General features: G+C 38.3%; 1 protein-coding gene across 1 annotated transcript in view; it reads left to right on the forward strand.

Annotated features, from left to right (window-relative positions):
• The first annotated feature begins 6,582 nt into the window (after window positions 1-6,582).
• Window positions 6,583-27,434, forward strand: part of CHSY3 (chondroitin sulfate synthase 3) — a 313,025-nt gene continuing 292,173 nt past the window's right edge. Inside the window, exons 1-2 of the mRNA XM_007527899.3 lie at window positions 6,583-7,949; window positions 10,285-10,568. Of these exons, the coding sequence (XP_007527961.1) occupies window positions 7,142-7,949; window positions 10,285-10,568 (1,092 nt within the window). The 5' untranslated portion in view covers window positions 6,583-7,141. The remainder of the gene's footprint in view (window positions 7,950-10,284; window positions 10,569-27,434) is intronic.

Consider the following 27,434-nt stretch of genomic DNA (forward strand, 5'->3'; position numbering starts at 1 on the left):
AATAGGCCTACTAGCTATCTTCAAAATGGAGATCCCAAATCTTCATCTGCACTATTCCAACCTTTAGGTTCATGATTAGTCCACAATGTGTTTGACTCTTTATGTTAACTCTTGTTACATCCACCAGGTTCCAGATGCTATCATGATGCCAACTTGATTTCCCTGGGCAGACAACTCCACCAGTGTGTCCTGGAGCCCTGCTTCCCTAGAGTCCTGCCCCAGTGGGGAAAGAGAGAGACAGGCTGGGAGTATGGATTGACCTGTCAATGCCCATGTTCAGCTGGGAAGCAATTACAGAAGCCAGACCTTCCACCTTCTGCACCCTATAATGACCTTGGGTCAGACCTTTCACCTTCTGCATCCCACAATGACCTTGGGTCCCAGAGGGTTAAAGAATAAGAAATCTGTCAGGGGAGGAGGATGGGATATGGAGTTCTGATGGTGGGAACTGTGTGGAGTTGTTCCACACAGTTGTTCCAGTGTTTCCTTTTTATAAGTAAAAATTAAAAAAAGAAGAAAATAGAGAGATATAGAGAGACAAAGAAAGAGGGAGAGATACTACGGTACCTTTCCATCACCCATGAAGCTTCTTCCCTGTAGGTGCTCTCATGTGGTAGCTTAAGGCTCAAACCTGTCCTGTGCACACACAGTAACTGTCGGGTCCACAGGGTAAGCCACCTACTTACAGTAACTCTGTGTGCTGATTTTAAACAAACAGACTATTTTCTTTAATTTTTTTCATCCCAAATAATTTCAGATTTGCACATAGATAAGTAATCAGCGAGAGTAGTCATCAGTATCTTGTCAACCAGCCCCCACATAATCATTTTCTTAGTAACACTCCCCATCCCACAGAATTTAAATTCAAGCCAGCATCTAATACCATCTGCAGACATTTCAGTATATACTTCTGGAAAAGGGCCCTTTTATTAAATGAAAAAAAAAAAGCAGCCACTACATCATCATCATTCCTAAAAAGGGAACTAATAACTTCTTAAAATAATCAAATATTTAGTTATTAAAATAAAAAATGGTCACTTTTCATCATAACCAAATATAGATTAGTACTAGGTTTTAAAATATACATAATTTTTATATTTCCTTTTACTAGTTACCTTCTCATATTTCAATACTTTAACCTTTTTAAAAATAATTATTTATTTATTATTGGATAGAGACAGAGAGAAATGGAGAGGGAAGGGGGAGATTGAAAGGGGGAGAGACAGATAGACACCTGCAGCCCTACTTCAACACTTGTGAACCCTTCCCCTGCAGGTGGGGACCAGGGGCTTGAACCCTGCTCCCTGTGCACTGTAACGTGACTGCTTAACCAGGTGTGCCACCGCCTGGTCTCCAATACTTGAACTTTTATCATGGTCTTGTGTGCTGATGATTAAGGAAAATAAAACTACAATACCAGTTATTCATTTCTACCTCTATGTTTATAATTTTCCTAGGCAATATAAAAATATTCTACAAAACATACTATCACTTAGAAATAAATTGAATCACATTATGATTATTAACCACTAGATGCCACAGTTGCTTCACACAAATGAAATCAACCTAGCCTTCATCTGTCAAGAAAAAAATGATAACATTAGGAAAATCACAGTAAAATACTTATTAGAAACATCAGTATTAGCCTAAATTTAATTACACTTTGTAACAGAAGCATATGCTGAACTGTTTATTTGAATACATGTCCTTAATTTTCATAATGCTCAAAGTATGACAGCTCCCTTCTTCTCCTCTTTATTGGGGGATTAATGTTTTATAGATAGTTTGTACATGCATGACATTTCTTAGTTTTCCACTAACAATTCCCCACTAGGTCCTCTGCCATTATGGCAAACTCACTTTTTAAACTTACACTCCACCCTCCACCCCGTGTTTTAAAGTGTTAACAATTCCTTCCAAACAAATAAACATTCAATATTTTACCTTCAGAACAGTGTGCCCTACTGTGGTTAGTTTTGAGGTAGCTGTGGTTGATATTAATGTCACCCCAAATGCACTTTTTATTTTTTCTAGTACAACTTTTTTAAAAGTAAAATCTAGCATGTTTCAAGTTTGCATCAAAAGATATCCCAGGCAACTCCTCAGGTCATCATTTCACAGCCCCATAGAATGGTTTACCACTGCTGTTCTTCTAAAGCTTTCCATGACTTTGAAATTCAAGTGGTTCGATTCTTCAGTTGAGAAAGAACAGATTTCACATCACAGATGAATAGAAGGCAATATACATAGACTGCCCTGACCTTTCCTGTTACCCTGACAGGAAGCATGTCATCTCAGGACTACATAACTCGTTCAAAGCTACAGATAAAAACACTTTGAAAGAGACACAACCCTAAAAGAACTCTGCTTTCAATACAGAACCAAATTATTCTTTATGTTCTAATAGTTTCATCTCAGATAATGTGATAAATATCCATTTGATACTGTATTCAAGCTTGAAAATATTAAATGATTTATGGAGTACAGAAATACATTTTTGAACTTTCCCTCCTGGAAACTGTTAATAGTTTTAGGCTTTGGAGGTTATTGTTTTTCACAAAATATACTACTCAGATGTTTCATAGAGATCTTATTAGCAGTTCACAAGTATATTTATTGACATATTCTTGTTTAAAATAGGAACAAGACATTTTTTAAAATATTTATTTTATTTATTTATTCCCTTTTGTTGCCCTTGTTGTTTTATTGTTGTAGTTATTATTGTTGTTGTTGTTGTTGGCTAGGACAGAGAGAAATGGAGAGAGGAGGGGAAGACAGAGAGGAGGAGAGAAAGATAGACACCTGCAGACCTGCTTCACCGCCTGTGAAGCGACTCCCCTGCAGTTGGGGAGCCGGGGTTCGAACCGGGATCCTTATACCGGTCCTTGTGCTTTGCGCCACCTGCGCTTAACCCGCTGTGCTACAGCCCGACTCCCAGGGACAAGACATTTTTATTTAATAATATTAGTATCATTTGTATTTCAGTATTGCTTCTCTCAGTATACTATACACACCCACCTGAATATACACATATTATGTACTTATATTTATTTTTCTCTAAAGGCAGAGTACCTAAAATTTATTTCTTGAAGCACCCCTATCCAAATGTAATTGGAAAATCTTCCTAGAACATAGTACTTTATTAATTTAATAATAATAAAAAAGACTTAGTCCTTGGTGGAGTCTTACCAGAAAATTACTTACCCTAAAAATCATATATTTTCAAAATTAAAGTGAGGATGTGAAAATTACTTCATGGACTTGGGAAGTAGCAAATAAATAAATAGTTCCTCATATTTCCAACCCACAATGGTCACTTTGTTGTTCCTCAATATGTTCTATTTGTCTCAAGTCTCTGGGTTAGTGATTCCCTCTTCCTGAAGAATCTACCCTCAGATGTCCTCAGGGTTAGTTTCCTCACTTTCTTGAATGCAAACATTTTGGTTTGTTTACTTTTAGAATAGTGTCTAGATCATAGCAGATATTAAAGATTTGTTATTTAAGCAATAGGAGGAACTATTCTATGTATAAGGTAATATCTAAGAGATTTTACCAAGAACGGAGGGGCCTTGGCTCCCTACCTGCAGGGGAGTCGCATCATAGGCAGTGAAGCAGTGTTGTTGTTGTAGTCAGCAGGTGTCTATCTCTCCCCTTTCTCTGTCTTCCCCTCCTCTCTCCATTTCTCTCTGTCCTATCCAACAATGACTATGAGATAAAAAAAACAACAATAATAACTACAACAATAAAGCAACAAGTGCAACAACAGGGAATAAATACATATTTTTTAAAAAAGGAGGGAGGGGCTAGAAAATAAAAACTAATGCTTCCTCAGTTCCTGCACTGAACCAGATACTGTGATAACCCTTACACTTAATATCTTTATATCCCTGACAGAAATGTGTTTATGGAGACATTTTATAATCAGCCACTTTTGAAAAAAATTTTCCAATGGTCTTTTAGACAGGATGGAATAGCACTTAAATATTTTTTTTTAATTTTATTTCAATGTCTCCAAATTTTCCCCTTGACTCCTCTCTTTGAATAACCATTATACTATCTCCTCTGCCCTGAATTCACACCTTATGTTATGGATTTCCTCTGAAAATGTTCTGTCCAATATGACAGCCTGTAGCCACATGTGATAGTTTAAAGTTAATATAAGTTAAGATAAGCTGGCCTACAAGATGGCATAGTGGTGGAAGACTTAGACTTAAAAGCATAAGGTTCTATGTTTGACAATCTGGCACAGCATAAGCCACAGTGACTCTTTCTCTCTCTCTTAAGTCTTTCTCTTTCTCTCATGTTATAATTAAACAAGTGGCCAGGAGATAGCACACTTGGAGAAAAAGCACACTTTACCATGTGTGAGGATCCTTATCTGAGCCTCTTATACTACCTAGGATCATGATATATGGCACCAAAAGGAATTTCCATGAATAGAAGAGTGGCTTTGGTGTCTCTTTCTCCTGTGCTGCCTTTTTCCATTGGAATTTCAAAGGGAGTGGAGTAACAGGAGTGGTTGAGTCCCACATGTGTGAGCCCCTTGTTGAAAAAAAAAATAAATTGAACTTTTATTTTCTCAGTCATATCAGCTATATTTCATGCACTCAACAACTATACATAGCTAGCAATTGCCTTATTGAACAGCACAGTTTGGGGCGAAAATGCCATTACAAAGAGAGTTCTATTGGGGTCAAGCAGTGGCACATCTGGTTGAGTGCACATGCTACAATGTGCAAGGACCCTGTTTCAAGCCTGGGTCCCCTCCAGCAGTGGGGAAACTTTGCAAGTGGTGAAACAGTGTTGCAGATGACTTTCTGTCTCTCTCCCTCTCTACCTTTTCCTCCCCTCTCTTCTTCTGCCTATCTCTATCAACTAAATTAATTAAATTTAAAAAGAAGAGAGCGTTCTATTGTACATCCGTATCCTAGAATGTTTAAAGTGTCCTTGGGGAGAATATATATACATATATATTGCTTGACTAATTTTGTATTCTAACTAAAATTTTGAGAGTTAAATAATTTGTATGTCAAAAAGTTTTTGGGTAAAGAAAAAGTTTTTTCCATTTACATATGGAAAAGGAGCTTCATTGTCCAGAAGATAAAACTTATAGTCAGACATACTCATGCACAGTCAGTGACTGATGTGGAAAGAACCACTTCTCCAAGGGCTCTGGCCAGGCCTGCTGTTCCAGGGAGGCTGCCAGCACCTTGCTGGATCAGCCCTATTTCCAATGCCATTCAATACCATCCTTTGCCATTTGATGTACAAAACAGCAGGCTGAAACCTGAAGAGGAAGACAGGGTTTGGAATGCCAAACGCACATCGGAACATACTTAGAATTAAAACTTCTAGAGAGAAAGTTTTTAAATGTCCTTTTCTTTAAAATGCCAAATATCTTCAGATAATTATTTCACAATGTAAATTTCGGTGATTTTGACCTTTTTTTTTTTTTTTAAAGTTTTTATTGCTGGAGATTTCCCCTCCCTAGCTGGAGAGAGAGAACATTTCCTGCCATTGCTTTTGCTTTAGGGAAAAAAAATTTTTTTTTTCTGCAGGTAAGAAAACCATTTTATTTCTATTTTGATTAAGGTCACTTATAGGAAGGGATCGTCTTAGTTTGTATGTTATGAGAATTGACCCAATAATTTATTTCCCCATCATTTCTGAGTCCTACTGAGTCAATCTCCTACCAAGGTTAGGAGCAATAATAGTTCGTGGTTCTTAATCCTAAATAAAACAACCAGCAGAAGATCAGAGAGCGAGAAATAGAGATACCACAGCGTTGAAGATTCTTTCAATGCACTGGGGGCAAGGCTGGCTTGAACTTTAAGCCTTGGAAAAGGCAAAGCAGCCCCCTATCCAACCGGTTCATCTTTGAGTTCTTTAGGGATCAAACCCCTGCTCACTGGTAGCTGCTGTATTTCCAAACCTTCAGGGATTTTCTTAGCGGGAGAGATTAAGTGACAAGGGTGCTTCAGTGTGGGACTGGGAAGGGGTGGTGAAGAGACATGGGGTTGGAGAGTTAATTAGGCTGGAAGGTGAGGGGCTAGAACCACGGGACAGTTTATTTCCTGGGCTTTGAACAAGAGGAGCTGTAGAAAGAGAGGACATAGAGTAGTTAAAAACCGTGAGAGAAACGCGCACAGGATCTACACGGTGCCAAGCGGAGCGCGGGTGGCCCTGGGCGGGGCAGAATGGGAAAGGGCCAGGCTCAGACGGCGCGGGCTGCGGGTGTGGGGAGGTCCGAGGGCGGCAGATTCTGGCCCCCGGGCTGGGGGACCCGAGCTCCGCCGATGAGGTCAGAGTGGCGGCCGCGCCGGGAGGAGGGCCTGGGAGCCCTGGGTCGCAGGAGTTGGAGGCCGGCAGAGGGGCGGGACGAGACGGGACGGGAAATGGGACGAAGAGCACCGGCCCAGGAGGAGGGACTCCGGGCGGGCGTTGGCTTAGAGCCGGAGGCGGCCCGACAGGGCTCGTTTCCTTCCGGAGAGGAGACCGGCTCTGGCCCGGGGCGCAGACCCCGGGCGCCCAAGGGCGGGGTGGTGGTGGAGGGGACAGGGAAGTACCGCGGGGGTTGCTTCCCGCGGGGCTGGTAGCTGCGGGGTTGGAGGCTCCACCTCCAGCCCTGTCCCGAGCCCGGCGGCTGGGGGAGCTGGAGGCGGGAGGCGGGAGGCGGGAGGCGGGAGGCGGGAGGCGGGGAGCGAGGGCGGGGGCTGGGGAAGGAGCGAGGAGGGAGGGACCAGGCGCGCCAGTGACAGGGTGGCAGCTAGGGAGCGGACGCGCTGCCGCCGCCGCCGCTGCTCCACCTCCTCCTTCTCTTCTTCTTCCTCCTCCTCCTCATCCTGAGGCTCCTGTCACCGCCTTCGCCGCCGCCTACGGGAGAAGTTTCACTCCCGGCCCTCGCTCTGAGCTCCAACGCTGATCAGAGCCGGGAGCGCGCGGCCGGCGGCTGCACCCGTGGCGCGCTAGGCGCCCAGAGCGCACCGATTCGGAGCCCGCGGCGGGCGGCTGGAGGCGGGCGGCGGTCCGCGGTCGGGGTTGGGGGCGCGGAGGCGGAGGCGGAAGCGGAGCCTGTGAGCCCCGGGAACCGCGCAGCGCAGCAGCGGCTCTGCCAGTGTGGGCGCAGAGGGGGGAAGCCGCGATGGCCGTGCGCTCGCGCCGCCCGTGGATGAGCGTGGCTTTGGGGCTGGTGCTGGGCTTCACCGCTGCGTCCTGGCTCATCGCCCCCAGAGTGGCCGAGCTGAGCGAGAGGAAGAGACGCAGCTCCAGCCTCTGCTCCTATTACGGCCGCTTGGCCGCTGGCCCCGGCGCCGGCGTGCAGCAGCCGCTCCCCCAGCCTCAACCCCAGCCACGGCTGGAGCAGTCGCCGCCCCCCGCGCGCGTGGTGCTCCAGGGGCCGCAGCTTCCAGAGCCTGCGCTCGGGGCAAGCAGTTTTCGGAGCAGCCCCTGGCAGCAGCCACCTCCGCTGCAGCAGAGGCTACGAGGACGTGAGCCCGAAGGCGCCACGGGACTCCCCAGCGCCCCAGTGGCAGAGCGGGAAACCGAGGAAGAGGACGGGGGCGCGGCTGGGCAGCGAAGAAGCGGCCGGCCCGGGAGTAGTCACAATGGCAGCGGGGACGGGGGTGCTGCCACCCCGAGCTCCAGACCCCGGGACTTTCTGTATGTGGGGGTCATGACAGCGCAGAAGTACCTGGGCAGCCGTGCGCTGGCGGCGCAGCGGACCTGGGCGCGCTTCATCCCGGGCCGCGTGGAGTTCTTCTCCAGCCAACAGTCAGCCGGCGCCGGGCTCGATCAGCCCCCACCACCCTTACCTGTCATCGCACTGCCCGGGGTGGACGACTCCTACCCTCCCCAAAAAAAGTCCTTCATGATGATCAAGTACATGCACGACCACTACCTGGACAAATTTGAGTGGTTCATGCGAGCCGACGACGATGTCTACATCAAAGGTGACCTCCCAGCGTCTGCTGTCCTGCCTGCCCGATTCATTTTCTCAGTCACCAGCTTCAGCAACCCCGCCCCCCTGCTCAGCCCTTCTGCTTGTCTGTTAGCACTTGTCCTGCGGATCCTCAGTCCGAGGTCCTCGCCCCTAGCACCAGCCCAGCATCCCTAGTTCGCTCCTTCGCTCTCTCCCTTGTGGTTTGGATAATCCTTACACCTGCTTGGCTTGATTTCACTTTCTGCACTTTTGCTGTTTTCATTTTCTCCCCAGTAATTTCCCTACGTTTTACTATGCATGGGGGAGGGAGGGGTGGGTGCTAAGGAAAGGGACTTTAGGGTTAAACCAAAGGTATTTCCACTCTGCCTTGAAAGCCACGGATGGCGGTAGTTTCCCATCTGGTCCAAAGGGGCGTGGTCGAGCAGGGCAAGACTGAGAATGCTGGCGAGAGCCATTCTGGAAATCAAGTATTCTTGCTGTATTTCTCGACCCTTTTGTTTCTATTGAATCTAGCGAATTTTCGGAGCTGGGGAGATTGAGGAATCATCCTTACTATCACGGACTCTTTCTAATGGGTTCTTTTCCCTTTTGTACTACCCGCCAAGCACTGGGAGCGCACAGCGCTTTGCAGCCACTCCGGGTGCAGCGCCAAGCCATCCACCACCCAGGGCACACCCTAATATAACCTTGGGCAATAGCTGTATTGTCAGGAGCTGGCAGTAGGTCAGAAGGGGTTAGTGCCCGCGAATTATACAGACCCAGGGAGCTCCAAGCTGTACCTAGCACTCATTAATTTGGATTCTATCCAATCCTTGGTGCGTGCTGCAGCGATAAGCAGAGGCTGAAAGTCCTCTCCCAAACCAGGCGCACTCAAAGCTGGAGAAAACTTTTTTTTTTTTTTTTTTTTTTAAGAAGCACGGCGTTATACCCTAAATATATATAGCTCTAGCCAGAGATTTCTAACCTCCGTAGAGGGAACTTTTTGAATTCAATCTTTCTAGTTCAGCCCATTTTGGAAACGGAGCAGGGCTGTACTAAAGGGTATCTGTCAGTACTTCTTTTCCTAGTGCCTTGGTTAAAGGAAGGCAGCTACTTCCTTGGTTTATACCTCTCTACCTGTGACGTCATTCCTATGCCTTGATATAGGTAGTACCTTTCTCCTGACTCAAGGGCAAACAAACAATAAATAAACAATTACAAAACATCATTAAACTATTCTGTTTGGTATTAGACGTGAGCAGAGTTAATTCTCTGGATTTGGATTAGGATAAAAAAATTTTAAGACTGGTTGGCACAGGAATAATTGACTATTGAAATGAATTATAAATAACCTCATGAGTGTACTATTATTGGTACAGTATATAAAATTAATAGACATCTATGTGGCAGACCTAGTGTCTCATATTTCCCTTTTTCTCTGTGTCTTATTAAAGTCACAAGGGCTTCCTGGCAGAACTTTGGCACACTTTACAAACAGTTTCTATAAAATGCATAACATCTACTTCTGTCATTTCTTTTAATGCTTTGAAACAGTATTTAAGAGCATCAAAATGCCACATTCTTTTCATTTTATTAAGGATGAAATGCATTTGTATGAAAAACCCAATTATAGCTGAAAATTCTTAAGATCCAAGGAGCATGGCATGGGATCAAGACAATGACTGCAGATGCCACCTCATCAAAAATTATAGTAAAGATGCTGAGAGTATAAAGTTGACTACTTATTCCAGCATAACATGATGGAGATTATCAAATGCTTTGAATTGTGATAGCTACAGATTTTTATTTTAAAACTTTTTCCTGATAAATATATAAGCTATAAGTAAGCCAATTCTATTATTTAACTTTTAATTAATGCTTTTTTTTTTTCCTGAAAGGGTGCTTTTCAAACTTCTAGAATTAATTTAAAGACACATTTGACTATATAGAACTTTTGAGTTGTATATAACTAAAATTTAGACTGATCAAGGACTAAACACTATAAAAAATCAACTACAAGGAAAAAATTTCAGATACCAATAGTCTGTCAAATCAAATTTGTATTAGGTTTCTGAGTAATTTATTTTAAACATGCTAGAAACCTATCTTTATTATTTCACCTTTTAATCCCCGAATCTAAAGATTGCTACTTATTGATGTTGTTCAGTAACCTTGACTATAAAGTTGATACAATTTTATAACTTTAATAAACTAAATTATTATTTGAAAATCATAGACTATGGTTTTCTTCTTTGAAGTTGTATAAGGACAACTTTACACACATTGGGAATTCTATCCCTTATTATGTACATTATCTATTATTATGCAATCAAGAAAAGGAGTAATTGTTACTTTTCTCTTTGTAGGTGATAAGTTGGAAGAATTTCTTAGATCACTGAATAGCAGCAAACCACTCTACTTGGGTCAAACTGGCCTAGGCAATATCGAAGAACTTGGAAAGTTGGGGCTGGAGCCGGGGGAGAACTTTTGTATGGGAGGACCTGGCATGATCTTCAGTCGAGAGGTTCTCAGGAGGATGGTGCCACATATTGGTGAATGCCTCAGGGAAATGTACACAACTCATGAGGACGTGGAAGTAGGAAGGTGTGTTCGACGTTTTGGTGGAACTCAGTGTGTCTGGTCTTATGAGGTAAGACAAGCTGTGATGAAAATGTGCACATATTATAGGTACTTGTTGTTTTACAGTGTGAGGTTGTGCTTTCTTTCTGAATTTTTGAATTTGCTTGAAATGTTAATAGCAGCTGGCTACGGACACAAGGGTGATGTTACAGATGTCTTACTAAAGCTGAGGTATGTCTGAGGTTTTTATTATTTTTTTTTATTTTAACTTTAAGCAGTAGTCCATGCATAAGATATGTTTTTCAAGAGGCTATTTCCCTTTTCTTTGCTTTATTGGCAGTTATATGCCTGTATGTGCATTTCCTAGTTCTAGCCCAAAGTATTCTCTTGGTTGCAGCTTTTAGTACCTTTTGTTTGTTTGTTTGTTACTGTTGTTTTGGTTATGTATGCAATAGCATCTGTGTTTTCAGATAGTTAAAATCTGAAATTTCTTGCAAGGTTTTCATGCAAAAACTTAGCATGTTATGTTTTAAACACAGGAAAATTAACTTAGAATGTATCAATTATGATATTGGGTTGTTGGGAAAGTCATGACATATTTTTACATAGGAAAACAGAAAAAAATACATCATGACTGTCCTGAAAACCCATAGACTTCTTTCACAAAAATGTAATTGGAGTCTCTCTCTCTCTCTCTCTCTCTCTCTATATATATATATATATATATATATAGTTCTAAAGCTGTAAGTAAGTGTTCAATATTTAGACTGCTTTCCTAAAATTACTTATGTTTGCCCTTATTTCACTTTCTAAACAGCAACCATTATTTAATGTAAGTCATAAACTGTTGTTTTATTGAAGTTAGCTTAATGGAGTAGACTGGTATTTTTTTCCTTCAGAAATTGGTTTTGAAGTAAATACAGTTTTATTTGACATAGTGTTCCTGGAAGATCATCTTGGTAAAAAGGAATTTGTTGTACACTTAAGGAATTTGTTGTACTTTTCAGCATAACTTTGTTTGCAGTGGTTAGGGTTTGATACATTTTGGTTACTCAGTGTATACTTTGTAACTATGACTTAATTCATTGATTTCTTTTTAAATTTTATGTTTCTAGATAAAAGGAAATATTTTATAAAAATATATAAAGTAATTATACCTCAATAATATCCATTCCTTTTATTTTTAGAAGTCTAATCCAACTTTGGTTAATTTTTAATCATTTTTCTGCTTTGCTTCTTTATACTTTGGGAAAATATTTCTTATATTTATGGCAGACAGTAAAAAATATTTATTACTTGTTATTTGGAATTTGTACTCTGGTAATATAAAATTATTATTTTATATTTACTGTATTCCTTTTGATAACAAAAACAGTTTTTTTCCCTTTGGTGAGACTATCTCACAACTATCCTTTAGAATGAAAATGTAAGCAAGAAAAAGGTTTGAATTTCATAGTTTAAATTAGGTAATTTAGAACAAACAGTTAAAATGTTTAAAATGTTTATTTAATATAAAACTAACTAGAAGGTTACAAAATACTCAGTAGAAACCACATTCAGGTGACATATTTGCATAAAGATACTGTTTTGTAGATATTTAGTTTGTGTGGATGAGTCAAAGCCTATTTTTTTCAAATAAATATATTTACTGTATTACCTGACTACATACACCATTTTAACAAACCTTTTGTCTCACTGTCCCTCCCTTCAAGTGTTTATTAACTTTAATATGAAATAACAGTCTTCACATAGCTGTCCACCTATTCATATTTTCAGGAAAATAAAATATACTCAGGTAATGTATATGCTTAAAACTTGATTTACTATTTATAGTCTAGGCATTTATTCTTATTAAAGGAGAGGTAAACAAGGGGATTTCAAGTCTTTACAGGGTGTGACAGATTTTTCATTTACTTTCACAGTATTTAGCCTGACACTTGTCTGTGACTACAGATTATATATGAAGAAGGCAATTTTTCATTTTCCTAGCAGCAAAGAAATATTGTTTTCTAAAGGAAAACTTTTAAAATGCTTAGTTTACATTTTACTACAAAATTGTAGAAGCTTTATTTTGGATTTTCATTTTTTTTTAATATTTATTTTATTTATTCCCTTTTGTTGCCCTTGTTGTTTTATTGTTGTGTTATTATTGTTGTTGTCATTGTTGGATAGGACAGAGAGAAATGGAGAGAGGAGGGGAAGACAGAGAGGAGGAGAGAAAGATAGACACCTGCAGACCTGCTTCACTGCCTGTGAAGGGACTCCCCTGCAGGTGGGGAACCGGAATCCTTATGCTGGTCCTTGTGCTTTGCGCCACCTGCACTTAACCCGCTGCGCTACAGCCCGACTCCCTGGATTTTCATTTTTTTAAAGGAGCTATTTACATAGCATTTATTTAAAGGGAGACATTCATTTTTAATCTTAATATAAAGTTGGAGCCTGTTTTTTTATAATTTAAAAGGGATGATGAAATTTTCATTATTAAGGGCTATATTAAACTGTTTCCATCAATACATTTATTAAAGAAATTAATACAATTAAATTGTATCTAAGTGTTTTGCTATTATGGTGTGTTCCGTGTTCTGTGTTTCACAAGATACCTAAGTAGGTCATTTGGGACAAAAATCAAACTAGAAAATTTCAATTTGAATTTTTAGATTAATTATGTCTAGCTATACAACTACTTGCCTTATATGGGAGAGTTTTAATATTTTCTGTTTGGGTCAGTTTCACTAGGACAGGTAAGATTTTATTTATTTTAACAAGATTTTATCTTGTTATAGAACAAGACATGAAACTGATAATTTATTTCTATAGTTCTTTCAAAAGAAATAAGTGTGATACGTTTATCTTAAAATTCTGAATTTCCTTATCTAGAACTTCCCTGGATTTTCCTTTCTCCCATTAAAAATTCTTGCAGAGGGAGTCAGGTTAAGCACAGTGGGTTAAACACAGTTGGTGCAAAGCACAAGGACTGGCTTAAGAATCCTGGTTTGAGCCCATAGATCCCCACCTGCAGGGGAGTCTTTTCACAAGTGATGAAGCAGGTCTGCAGGTGTCTATCTTTCTCTTCCCCTCTCTGTCTTCTCCTCCTCTCTTCATTTCTCTCTGTCCTACCAAACAACGATGACACCGATAACTATAACAATAATAACTACAACAATAAAACAAGGGCAACAAAACGGAATAAATAAATAAATGAATATTATAAAAAATTCTTGCAGAATTAAGAGCACTGTTTTGTAAGTTGCTTCTTTAAACTTTAATTCAATTGAAAATAGAGATTATCACAATGAAAAGATTCATATAAAATCCTTAATATAGGATCTTCATGAAAAGGTTTGGCTACCCTGGAACAATATGACTTGTCTGTTGATCTCTCCTTTCTCTTTTTCTCCTGCTGTCATCTCCATCCATATTTTCCCCCTTCTCTCTTTAATAAAATAAGTTACGAATGTGTTCCAATGGGCATTGCTTTTCATTAGATCCTCAATAAATCAATGCAATCATGACAGGCCAAACCTGTTATTCCAAGAGAATATCTACACCTAGATTATACTTAAGGCTCAGGAATGACTTCATCTGTTCCAAATAAAGAGACCTTTGGTTGCTGGTGAGCCTGAGACAGACTGGTTCTCTGTGTTTCTGAGATCACTAGAGAGTCAGAATTGTGATTCTCCCTTTCTTACCTGGAAATGGAAATATGCAATTCCCAAGGACATATGGCAGATGCTAATAATCATATTTCATAGTTCTTTACACATGTATGCTTCAAATTCCTTATAGTTACTAAGCATGTTTTTGAAAAATTATTTTATCCTTTTCATCCTTGAGAGAATTTACTAGCATCTGTTGGTTAAATTCACACTTTTGGTTGATCTTAACTACTGATTTCTAGTTAGCTAAACTACAATCTGGCAGTTTGTGAGGCTGCCTATGGCTTTTAAACATTATTTGGCTTGTGGCATGTTTAAAAATGTTTTGTTTTTGTTTACATATTTCTCTATGATTTTCTTTTTGTTTGCTATTTTGCTACTTTCAGCAAAGGTAAATAGTCTGAGTCTCCTTCATGTCCTGTTGAGCACCAGGCTTACAAGGACATTTTTGCTTAATATCAAGAGCAAGTAAGCATAGATTTCTTGATATTTTGATCCATTAGAAGAGAAAGGAATTTACCAGTAAGAGTATATCTTTTATGTACTTTAATTTACAAGATAATGTTTTTAAGCTTGATTATTAGGATTATAGTGTTATATAATCATCTGTGTTAAAGGTATATCCCTAATAAATAGCTAGAAAGTTCTTATTGTTAAAAATAAAGTTTATATAATTCATCTCCAGTTTGTGTTTTGGTAGAATTAGAAGTTCGCTTATGGTTTAGGGAGCTTAACTTATATGCATGCATTTGAATAATTTTAATTATAATAATTTTCCCCTGAGGGACTTTACATTTCATCTCCAGCCATTTCTAGAGCACTTTATACTTACTTTTTCCCCCTAAATATTTGCATCCCCAAATGTGTTTTTTCTACTCAGTTACTTGATATTTTAAAGGAAAAAAGTTATTTGGTGGTAAATGTAGTTCTCATTTTTTAAAGTCATTTTTATAACTAAACAGATTATTTGAAATACAATGCTGAAGCCTTACACATGTGTGGCACCATCATTCTCAGCTACTAACTCTTTTTCCTTTCTATCACTTTAGATAGAAAAAACAGACAGGGTGGGAAGAAAGATAAAGGAGAGAGAGAAACACCAAAGCTCTGCTCCACCACCCCTGGACCTCCTCTAGTGTCATCCAAGATGCTGCCATGTAGTTCCAGAGCTTGAACCCAATGCCTTGTGCATGGTAAGGCACAGGCCCTATTGGGTGAGCTCTATCCTGCCCCCTCCCCCCAACTTTTATTAGGCTCCTTAAAGAGTTAACTTCATGGGAGTCTGGAGGCAGCAAAGCACAAGGACCAGCATAAGGATCCCAGTTCGAGCCCCCGGCTCCCCACCTGCAAGGGAGTCACTTCACAGATGGTGAAGCAGGTCTGCAGGTGTCTTTCTCTCCTCCTCTCTGTCTTCCCCTCCTCTCTCCATTTCTCTCAGTCCTATCCAACAATGACAACATCAGTAACAACAACAATAATAATTACAACAACAAAAAATAAGGGCAACAAAAAGGAAAATAAATAAATAAATACAAAAAAAGTTTTAAAAGAGTTAACTTCACCATGGAATGTCTTATATCAAACATTTGTCACCAAAATGTTATAAACACCCTGGAAATCCCATTAATTCAGGAAAGTATATGTTTGGAAAGTGTTTTACTGGGCTAACAATATCAGAAATCTGCGCTGCAAGATATTAATTAATCTATATGTGAATTCTTTGTAACAATAACTATTAAGGTTATATCACTTGTGTCATTCATTGAACAGTATGTCACGTCCTTATTAGCCACTTCCAATTTTTAATTTCTCTCTTTAATGCTAATTTACTGAGCTGTGAACATAATTTATGACACTAAATAATACTAATATCTGTGGGAAAGTATAAGTCTGGACTCTTATTTTTTTATTTTATTTTTTAATTTTTTTAAAATTTGTTTTCCCTTTTGTTGCCCTTGTTTTCCATTGTTGTTGTAGTTATTGTTGTTGTTATTGATGTCGTCATTGTTGTACAGGACAGAGAGAAATGTAGAGATGAGGGGAAAATAGAGAGGGGAGAGAAAGACAGATACCTGCAGACCTGTTTCACCTGCTTTGTGAAGCGACTACCTTACAGATTGGGAGCCGAGAGCTCGAACCGGGATCTGGGAGCAGGTCCTTGCACTTTGTACCACGTGCACTTAAACCGCTGCGCTACCGCCCGACTCACAAGTCTGGCCTTTTTTTTTTTTTTTAGTATTTTATTTTATTTATTTATTCCCTTTTGTTGCCCTTGTTGTTTTTTTTATTGTTGTAGTTATTATTGTTGTTGTCGTCGTTGTTGGATAGGACAGAGAGAAATGGAGAGAGAAGGGGAAGACAGAGAGGAGGAGAGAAAGATAGACACCTGCAGACCTGCTTCACCGCCTGTGAAGCGAGCCCCCTGCAGGTGGGGAGCCGGGGTTCGAACCGGGATCCTTATGCCGGTTCATGTGCTTTGCGCCACCTGCGCTTAACCCGCTGCGCTACAGCCCGACTCCCGAGTCTGGCCTTTTATATACAATCCAGTCTTAAAAATTTCTTTTCTGTTTCTGATTCAGTCACAATTTAGTTTTTAACTTAACAAGAAGCAATGCACTTCTCACACATACTCTTCCCAACCATAATCCTCTTATCAGATGAAATCATCATGCACTGATTTTTATAAAATTTTCTCTCTACTGTTGTTTTCTTCATTCTACAAAATAAAATTGCATTTGATATGAAAGGAAAACTCTGGATATTTTCTCCATGCTTTTTAGTGTTAGCTAGTTCATTTTCATTGTTAACTGATGCCCATGATTACCTGAATTGTGACAATGTTTACTTTCAGGAAACTGATTTTCAACAGGTTTGGATGATACCTTCACACATCTTGAAAAAAAAAAAAACACAATAATATACATACTCTTTTCAGTTTATCAGTTTAGAAACTTTGAAAACTCTTCCTGTTCAATTTGCCCTAATTGTTCTAATTCCAGATCAATTTTCTACTTCTACTTTCTGTCTTGTTATTATCCTGTCTATTAAATTATTGTTTAGTATAGAACAAAATGTATTCTATATTGTAACTAAACTGTCTCTTTGATTTTAACATGTTATTTCTTTTGCACAAAGATATAGATATAACGATGTACTTGAGTTACGTTACATTAAATTCAAAAGTCAGTATCTTTAATCATGAGTTATTGTTTGCTGTTACTTAACATTAGGAAACCCCACCAAATCTGAAAAATTGAAGGTAGAAGTTCCTAAGGTTTCTGTTCTTTGTTTACTGTCATAACTACTACATAATATTCTATTTAAAGCTTACTCCTAATAAGCCAGTTTGACACATGCCATACAGTTAGTGTTACCATGATTTGCAAATGTGTTGGTCATTTACACTATAATAGTTACTAAATTAATTGAATAAAAGTATCTATTTTAAAACATCCAGCAGACACTCTTTTAGGACTTTGAATGAAAGGGATTTCTTAGTTTTGTGATATTTAAAATCTTTACTTTTATAATTTTGTATATTGCTTTTTTCAATATCATTAATATCTGAAATTTTCATTATCTTTTCAATTTTATTCATGTTTGTTGTTGGACTATACATATTTTGGAGAGTATCAGTACCTCTAAGAGAAATGGTTGCAAGAAATAGATACATTAACAAAAGTACTAATGTAAAAAATGTGAATAAGTAAGATGTTAAGGAAACTGTAGAAAAATAAAATTGACGTATTAAGTGTTGAGCTTCTGTTTTCCTGGTATTTCAGAGAATTCTACCTTTCAAGAGATAGCTTTCCCTGAAGAACCTAGACCTGAGAGAGCACATATTTGGTACCACTCCTATAATAAATAGTCTAGCATTTTTCACTTAAATATTTTTTTATTTTTTAAAATTTATTTTAGAATGAGACATTAACAAAACCATAGCATAAGAGTGGTACAACTCCACACAATTCCTGCCACCAGATCTCCATATCCCATCCCCTCACCTTATAACTTTCCTATTCTTTATCCCTCTGGGAGTATGGACCCAAGGTCATTGTGGGATGCAGAACGTGGAAGGTCTGGCTTCTGTTAATTGCTTCCCCACTGAACAAGGGCGTTGACTGGTTGATCCAAATTCCCAGCCTGTCTCCCTCTTTCCCTAGTAGATTGAGGCTCAGGGGAAGAGGAGCTCCAGGACATATTGGTGGGGTCATCTATCCAGGGAAGTCTGGTCGGCATCCTGCTAGCATCTGGAACCTAGTGGCTGAAAAGAGGGTCAACATACAAAGCCAAACAAATTGTTGAACAATCATGGACCTAAAGGCTGGAGTAGTGCAGATGAAGTGTTGGGGGGTACTCACTGCAGACTATTGTGTACTTTTGCTTTCAGGTATATATTTTGCCCTAGTTTATGGATACATATCTCAGGGGACCTGGTCTATATCTAGGTTTTGGGACTTTGTTAGGAAGTGAACTGCCTGGAATGGAATTAGAGAATACTATGAAAGGAAAAGTCTCACCTGAGTCACTTAAATATTTCTAAGTGTTTCATATTCAAAAGAATCATTCTGCAGGAAGGCTGTACTTGGAGACTATTCAGTTTTGATCAAGTACATTAATGCTTGACATTTTGCTTGACTTTATTTTAAAAATTAAAGTACTTTTCAGATAGTCCTTCATGTATAGTCTCACTAAAATGTTTTATATTAGGTTGCCTCACAGGGAATTTGACTTATGTACAGTCTCTGATGGGATTTTAAGCTGAAGCCATTGTGTTAGGGGCATAGCTTTGGTTATTTTCGGCTAATTGATAGAAAGGTAGTGACTTCCAGCCAAGACAGCAGCATACTAGCAGATCTTGTTTTCTCTTGTCGCCCCTACCACAACAAAAAACATAATATTTATGAAAGAAAAAGTGCAGAAAAGATTTTGGAGTTCAGGTAAACTAACAAAGAAGGGAAAAACCCAAAATCCATATTGCGAAGACAGAAAGACTTTCATAGTAAAGGTGAAAATTCCATTTCTGTGTGGTTCCATACCTCCTGACCAGGCTTCTGCTGATGCTGCTCTCTACTACTTCCACTCTTGGCACTGGCCCCAGCACCACCTCTTTTGTCCACTCTTGCAATCTAGCTTAGCCTCTCTTGGACAGCTTGTCACCCACCACCACAGGACGAAGCCTATGATATCCAGCTCAATAGCCAATGTTTGCAGAGAAACAAATGCAATATGAAGACATAGTAAATCAACTACAGTGACTGACCAAACAGCTTAAAGAAAAATCCCAAACTCAGCTGAACTATATAAATCTTCTGATGTAAAAAAGTTAAAGCTGTCATTTGAAAGATGCTTACCAAATTGAGAAGATATGTGGAGAATGACTGCAACAAATTGAGAGAAATGATGTGGAAAACCAGAAAAATCTGTAACAATTATCAGAGAAAGTAGAGTGATTGACATGAAAAACACAAAGGCCGTGTCCAGTGGTGAAGCAATTTCAGAAGTCAGATCTCCCAATCATGAGTTTGATATTACTGAACAGTAAGAAACCCTACTACATCTGAAAAATGGAAGGTCTTAGTTGCTTAGAATTCAGTTCTTTGTTTACTGTCTATACCACATAAACAATTTTGGTCCAAGGTGGAGGGTAGATAGCATAATGGTTCTTCTTCTTCTAGCGTTTGCCCTTCTTCCATAGCCAGTCAACAGCTGTCAGGTTGAAAGCTGTCAGGAGCTGCTTGTTGCTGGCTTTGAAAGTGACTGGGATCCATGTGGATTCAGTCTGCTAGGAAGGATCGTCAGTTTCCCCAATGAATGGGTACTCACGGGATGCACCACGAGAAGGTCGATCCTGCCTGAGGCTTCAAAATCCCAGGTTTAATCCCTTGTATTGCCAAAAGCCAGAGCTGAGCAGTGCTCTGGTTTAAAAAAAAAAAAAAAAAAAAAAAAAAAAAACCTTTAACCCAGGATAAAGAATAGGGAAGTTTTCAGTGGAGGGGATGGGACATGGAACTCTGGTGGTGGGAACTGTACTGTTATTTTACAATCTTGTTAAGCATTGTTAAATCACTAATAATAACAATAACAACAACCAAAAACCACAGCAGAGGGGAATGCTTGCAGGAAGGCAGACACCAAAGATGAGTGTGGAGAGCAGAAAGATAAAATGGAAGAAGCTGCCCAAAGCGAAACAATAACAACAACAAAAACAAAAAACACTAATACAAACAAAAAACGAGAGAGCTATGAGACAACATCAAGAGGAACAACTCGTACATCACATTGGAGACAAGAAGAAGAAAGGGAAAGAATTCATATTTGAAAAATATTGATAATTTTCCCAAAATTAAAGAGGAGATAAAACCTATCACCCACACCTATCACCCTTCAAGAGCACCATGAAAATTAAATCCAAATCTAAGTCCACCAAGCCAGGAAATAGATCAAGACAAAGAAAAGGTCCTGAAGACTGCTAAAGGAAAGCAAAGAGTCACCTATAAGGAAAATTCCCAGAGTGCCAGTTTTTTTCTTCACAGAAATTCTAAAGGCTAAAATGAACTGGCAGGATTTTATTCAAGATTTTGAATGGAAAAGGCTTCCATCCAAGAATACTTTGTCTTACTAGGTTGTCAATTTGGTTTGAAGGAGGGACAAAGGGTTTTTCAGACAAACAACAGCTGAAGGAATTCATTATCACTAAGCCAGACTGTACAAGATATGGAATAGAAACACACGGAATGAAATACATAGAATGACCTCACTCATGTGGGGATAAACAAACCCAGGAAGACAAGAAGGCTATAGGCTTGGTTTTAGGGAAGCACTTCTTCTTCTAGCATTTGCCCTTCTTCCGTAGCCAGTCAACAGCATCAGGTTGAGCCTGATGTAAAGTTTCGAGACCTCCTTTGAATCTGGAGAGGAGGCAGTCGTTGACTATGTGGGTCATAGTCTGTCTGTAGCCACAGGGGCAGTTTGGGTCGTCTCTGGCTCCCCAGTGATGGAACATAACGGCGCACTGGCCATGGCCTGTTCGATAGCGATTGAGGAGGGCCCAATCATAACGTGCTAGGTCAAAGCCGGGTTGACACTTGCAGGGGTCTGTGATGAGGGAAGCACTGAAGAGGAGGGAGGGGGTCAAGTGAACTTTGGGGACTCGGGTACTAAGGATGGGGTAGTGGTAGGGTAACACATTTTGAGGAGGTAAGGACTTGTACCTCTAAAACATTTAGAGTCTTGTAAACAACGTTTACCTCAAAAAACAAACTTATTTAAAAAAAATAAAGAATAGCTACACTAGCCCCAAGTGGAGGAATCAATCCACATCAAGGACAGGACCGATGCCTTAAAATTATCATTATGTTTACCTAGTAGTGAGCTGATTATTAGAAATATTTATACATTTAGTAATCACTTAGAATACAATTTCCCTCTATGTTTAAAAATATATAATCATATATTAATGGCATAAAAATTTAGTTTAAGGTAAATTTTCCATGTACAGATTTATATGTTTAAAGGTCAGCCTTTTAATGAAAAAAAAAAAACCCAATGTATTCAATACCTTAATAATATTGTGTTTAATTATGCAAAATAAATTATATATGATACAAGGGTATATGCTATATAATGAGATTATGTGAAAATGTTTTGCTTTAAAATAAACTTATAATTCTGACTTGGAATCAGTCCTCATATCTTGTGTAGTCAGATATTTTCATATGCTTAGTTATTTTTATTGAACATTTTCTAACAGTAGCAAATACACACTATTATTCCCCCCCTTTTTTTTAATTGGGGGATTAATGGTTTATAGTCAATAGTAAAATACAATAATAGTTTGTACATATGTAACATTTCTCAGTTTTCCACATAACACCTTCTAGGTCCTCCATTACTGTTATGTTCCAGGATCTGAACCTTCCCACTCTAGTGTCTTTTACTTTATTTAGAATTTCTTTTTGTCCTTGTGAATCTTATAGACAGAAAGAGTCAGATTTCTAACCAGTTTGTTTTCATGCCTGACAGAGAATTGGATTTCCCATCTCCAACATGTGTATCAATTCTTTTTCCTTCTAAATCATGAAAATTCTACTTGGATCCAATGGTGGTGCCTGTCTTAGAACTAAGATCAGATTATTCTTATTTCAAGTTTCTAAAGTGAGTATCTTCCTCTCTTTGTATTATTGTCTCTTGAAGAGAATAAAGAGCTTGTCTAGATGTTTATTGACTGTTGATATGGTTTTCTTTCTGTTGCAGATCATTAGGATTTTTTTTTTTAATTTTAATTTGAAGGTAGAATATCTGACTTCAGGTTTTACCATTTACTAGCTGTATGGCCTTAGGTAAATTATGTAACTTCTCTGTGACTTAGTTTCCCCATCTATAGAATGAATAGAATAACAGTTCTGTCTCCAAGAACTGTTGTGAGTCATTGCTTATAGTTGCACTACAAAAATCTGGCAGGATTCAGCATTCTGCTACCCTTAGCTATTTTTGCAGTAGCATAAATGGCATAAACTTATTCAACTTTACAAACTAATGTATTAGAAGTCCTCAGAGCCTCAGGCATGAGGCTCTGTTTGCATAACCCTTTTGCTATCTCCTCCTCACCCCTTATAGTTTTTAGAAAGGTTAGATACACAATTATTCCCACCTAACTGTTAACTATTATTAATATTTTCTGTATTACAATGTTCATCTTCTTCTGTTTCCATCATAGCAAAGAAATAACATTAACTGGAAGAGCTTTATTGCAATTGCTCTTAAAAAAAAAAAAAGTAATAGCTAACATTTGGAACCTTGTGGCTGAAAAGAGAGTTAACATACAACGCCAAACAAATTGTTGATTAATCATGAACCTAAAGGCTGGAATAGTGCAGATCAAGAGTTGGAGGTGGGGTGTCTCCATTTTATAGAAGGCTAGTAGGAATATTTTAGTTATATTCTAAAGGGCCTGTGGCTATACTAGGTTTTTTTTCCCCCTGAGCCTGAAATCTGATATGCAGGTGAATCCAAGTTATTGTCTGGGGAGATGATGTCATGGATGGAAAAAGGATCAGAAAGCTGGATCAGGGAAGAGAGTAGCTCCCAAATATGGCAAAGGTGTATAAACATTGTTGACTGTAAACCCCATTAATTTGATGTGATCTGGGGCTCATACCTTGGGTCCATACTCCCAGAGGCTTATCGAAGAGGAAAGCTATCAAAGGTGTGGTTGGGATAAGGAGTTCTGGTGGTAAGAACTGTGTGGAGTTGAACCCCTCTTATCCTGTGGTTTTCTCAGTTTTTCCTGTTTATAAATAAAAATAAATAAATAAATGAGCTTTTCTATTAAGGAACATCCTGACTGAGTGGCTTTTTACTTTGACAGCACCGTTAAATTCTCTATAGGACTTTGAGAAAATTGAGATGCTGGAACCTGTCCACTACTCAATACTCAGAATTTCTTCAAAGAAAAGCTTCTAGAATTTAAACTTTCAAGTTGATTTTGGTATGTCTGTAGGTTTTAAAACATGACATACATTTTTAATTGTCTTTCTGTTTTCAAATATCCAAATCATTCTTTAGTCCTTAAAATCTTCTGTTCATCTTATTTTTCATTTGGGGAAATCATGGGAAAATTATCAGTACAACTGCATTCATTTCTGTCTGTTTTTCCTCTTTTAAACAATAATTGAACTTCAAGACAATGTAAAATCACAAATCACATTGTTTGATTTTTATGTTAGATAAAGTAAGGACTACAAAAGTTGGGTAAGGGCAAGAGATCTTTAATATACTTTAATGATGGCCCTTTGGTCACTACCAGACCACCCCCATCATTCAGTGCTCTAGTCAGGGAATCCTGGGATTCCTACGTAGTTATGACGAGTCTAGACTTCTAAGAGATCCCTTTATCCACTGTCACTGATCATCTCCATCAGGAACAACATCATAAACCCTCTTGTGGACCTCTACAGGATCTTGCCCTCAGTATAGAACAACAATAGTAGATATTGCCCCACTCTCTGAAGGGAGGCTGGGTCAACATACTCTGCCACTGAAGGAAGCTGTAGCTTGAAAAACTAAAATTTGATCAAGATTAGTAATTTATTGTTAACTTTTTCAACAAAAATTTTACTTCATGATTTAAACCAGTGATGTTAAAAATTGTTCAAGATCAGAATACAAATACTTAGAAGAAAAAAAATTTCGTTTGTGCCCTTCATCTGCTTGAAGATTCCTGTCTCAACAAATATCCACATTCCCCACCCCCAGTATTTCTCCTGTGTGTCAGACAATTACTTGTCTTTTCTTCACTTCAATTTCAGTCTTCCATGCACTTCATTTTTTTTTTTTCTGTTAGAAGATGTATCACATAATAGATACTGTTCTGAGGGGTGCTCTATTCAGTATATTTCTTAGAGTTGTCCATATATTAGTACCTTGTTTACATTAACCTCATCACAAAATTAAAAAAATCCACATTCTTTATATTAATGCTGACCCATCCGTATTACTTTAAGAGACAGGCATGCACTTACACAGAAGCAAAGGAAAATGGGTTGGCCAACATCCTCAAATAAATCTGTAAATTCTCACACTTTAGACTGTTAAAAGGTTTTTGTTTGTTTGTTTGTTTAAGAAGAGTAGTGGACTCCACAAATGATTAACTCTTTTAAATATATCTCATCCATTTTCAACAAATATTTATTGATTATTCCTGGGTACCAGGTACTTAGATGAGTACTGGAATAAGTAGTAGAGTTTATAGTTTCACAGAGGGAGATAAAGAGTAAACAAGTAAAAATAGATGATAAAAAACTATGATAAAAAACAGAAAGATAATTCTGGAAAGATTATTTATCTTAGGAAAATTTATAAGGGGATAGTTTCTCAGAAGAGGTGAAATTTAAGCATAAAAGCAAAGCATTATTATGAATCTGGGAAGAGCTATCTGGTTTTAAAAAATAGTGTAAGGGCCCTGCGGTATGTGTGGAACTGACTAGAGCCCAATGTGATTTTATTGTAAAGGTGTATTTTATTTACTTCAACACACACACACACACACACACACACACACACACACACACACACACACACACACACACATACACTCACACACACTCTGGCACCTGAGATGCTGAGGATCAAATTCTGGATCTCAAGCTTTTAAGTCCAGAATTATATTACCACATCACCTCTTGAGCTGCCCAATGTGGTTTTGAATTATAAGAGGGAAAAGTGATATGAGTATCTAGACAGGCAAGAGAAAGATGGCAAAAAGAGAAACTTTATAAGAGGAAAATAAAATTTGAAAGTTTTTAAAGAGCTGACGGATATGACATCTATAAGTTCATGCTTCTCTTTTTCATATTCTAAACAATATATTTACACGTGTAAACTCAAAATCGAGTTTTCCTTAGAATTATACAGTAATCCAAATGATATCTGATTCAAATTGTAATATTAAAAGCATATGCACTTACTGAGTATTTAAATTAAATATCTACATATTTATTAAAATAAATGTTATATTAATTTCACTGCAATATATCAACTGTGTATTTATTACACATTAGATATAAACATATGTCTAAAATGTTGTAGCATGTTACTTTATGAGGACAGGTTTAATAGGGAGTTGGAGAGGTGATTTATTATAGTCTAATCAGTAGAAAATACTGAAAATAAAGCTACTAATCTATGAGACTTACCAAATCTTATATCCAATATATGGTATTACTATATAGTTTTCTTCAGTATGATTTCCTTGAAAATATTATTGATAATATCAGATAGGCAAATCATTGCATATTCACATGGAATTATTAGTTACACTTGGATGTTAATCTTCTAGAATCATTTGATAAAATATCTAAAATAATATAGTTTCCCAAATCTCTTAAGATACATACCTATCTTTGTGAATCTGGAGTTTTAGGTTTATGAACATGGCATTTTGGTTTTGTTTCTTAATTAATTAAATTGTAGATTATAGATGCTGCTACAAATACACTTAGAGCAAGATTTTTCTTTTTTTACTAGATAATCTTAAAGTCTGAAAAATTCAAATTATCGCAAGAATGCCTTCTGATTTTGGAAAGCTTTCAGAGAACTCACCATAGTGAAATACTCTGTTAATAAGTATTTGCTCATCTGACACTGTATTTTGTAGTAGTGTTTGGTAAATGCATCTCTTCATTGACTAGAAGCATGTAACTGATGATTACTTTTGGTATTATACACATCCATTACCATAATGGTAATACACCATTACCATAATATCTATTTATTCAGTCTAATAAAATATGTATATAGATTGTCTAACAGTTCAGCAATTGTAAAAATAATTTCAAATCCATTAAATTTGGTTTGTTTTTTAATTTGAAGAACATTTTATTTTATTTTTTTTAAATTTTTTTGTAATTTTATTTATTTATCTTCCCTTTTGTTGCCCTTATTGTCTTTTTATTGTTGTTGTAGTTGATGTCGTCGTTGTTGGATAGAGCAGAGAGAAATGGAGAGAGGAGGGGAAGACAGAGAGGAGGAGAGAAAGACAGACACCTGCAGATCTGCTTCACCGCCTGTGAAGCGACTCCCCTGCAGGTGGGGAGCGGGGGTTCGAACCGGGATTCTCATGCCGGTCCTTGCGCTTAGCGCCACCTGCGCTTAACCCGCTGCGCTACCGCCCGGCTCCCTATTTTTCTTTTTATTTTTTTTGTAATTTTATTTATTTATCTTCCCTTTAATGTTGCCCTTGTTGTCTTTTTATTGTTGTTGTAGTTGAGGAAGAACATTTTTCAAGCATTTCACAAACTAGTTTTTTGAAACATACACAACAAAATGAATGATGGTATGTTAATTAAAATTACTATAAAATAATCGCAAAGTTTCTATCATAAAAGAATTTGAAGCAAACTCTATAAATGCAATTTCTTAAGATATTATAAGACCCTGGGAGTCGGGCTGTAGCACAGTGGGTTAAGCGCAGGTGGCGCAAAGCACAAGGACCGGCATAAGGATCCCGGTTCGAACCCCCGCTCCCCACCTGCAGGGGAGTCGCTTTACAGGCGGTGAAGCAAGTCTGCAGGTGTCTATCTTTCTCTCCTCCTCTCTGTCTTCCCCTCCTCTCTCCATTTCTCTCTGTCCTATCCAACAACGAAAACAACAATAATAACTACAACAATAAAACAACAAGGGCAACATAAAGGGAATAAATAAATTAAATAAATATTAAAAAAAATAAAAAAAGATATTATAAGACCCAAATTTGTAAGCTTTACAAACTTTATGTCTTA

This window comes from Erinaceus europaeus, chromosome 2 (genome assembly GCF_950295315.1).
Source record: "Erinaceus europaeus chromosome 2, mEriEur2.1, whole genome shotgun sequence".
NCBI classification, from domain to species: domain Eukaryota; kingdom Metazoa; phylum Chordata; class Mammalia; order Eulipotyphla; family Erinaceidae; genus Erinaceus; species Erinaceus europaeus.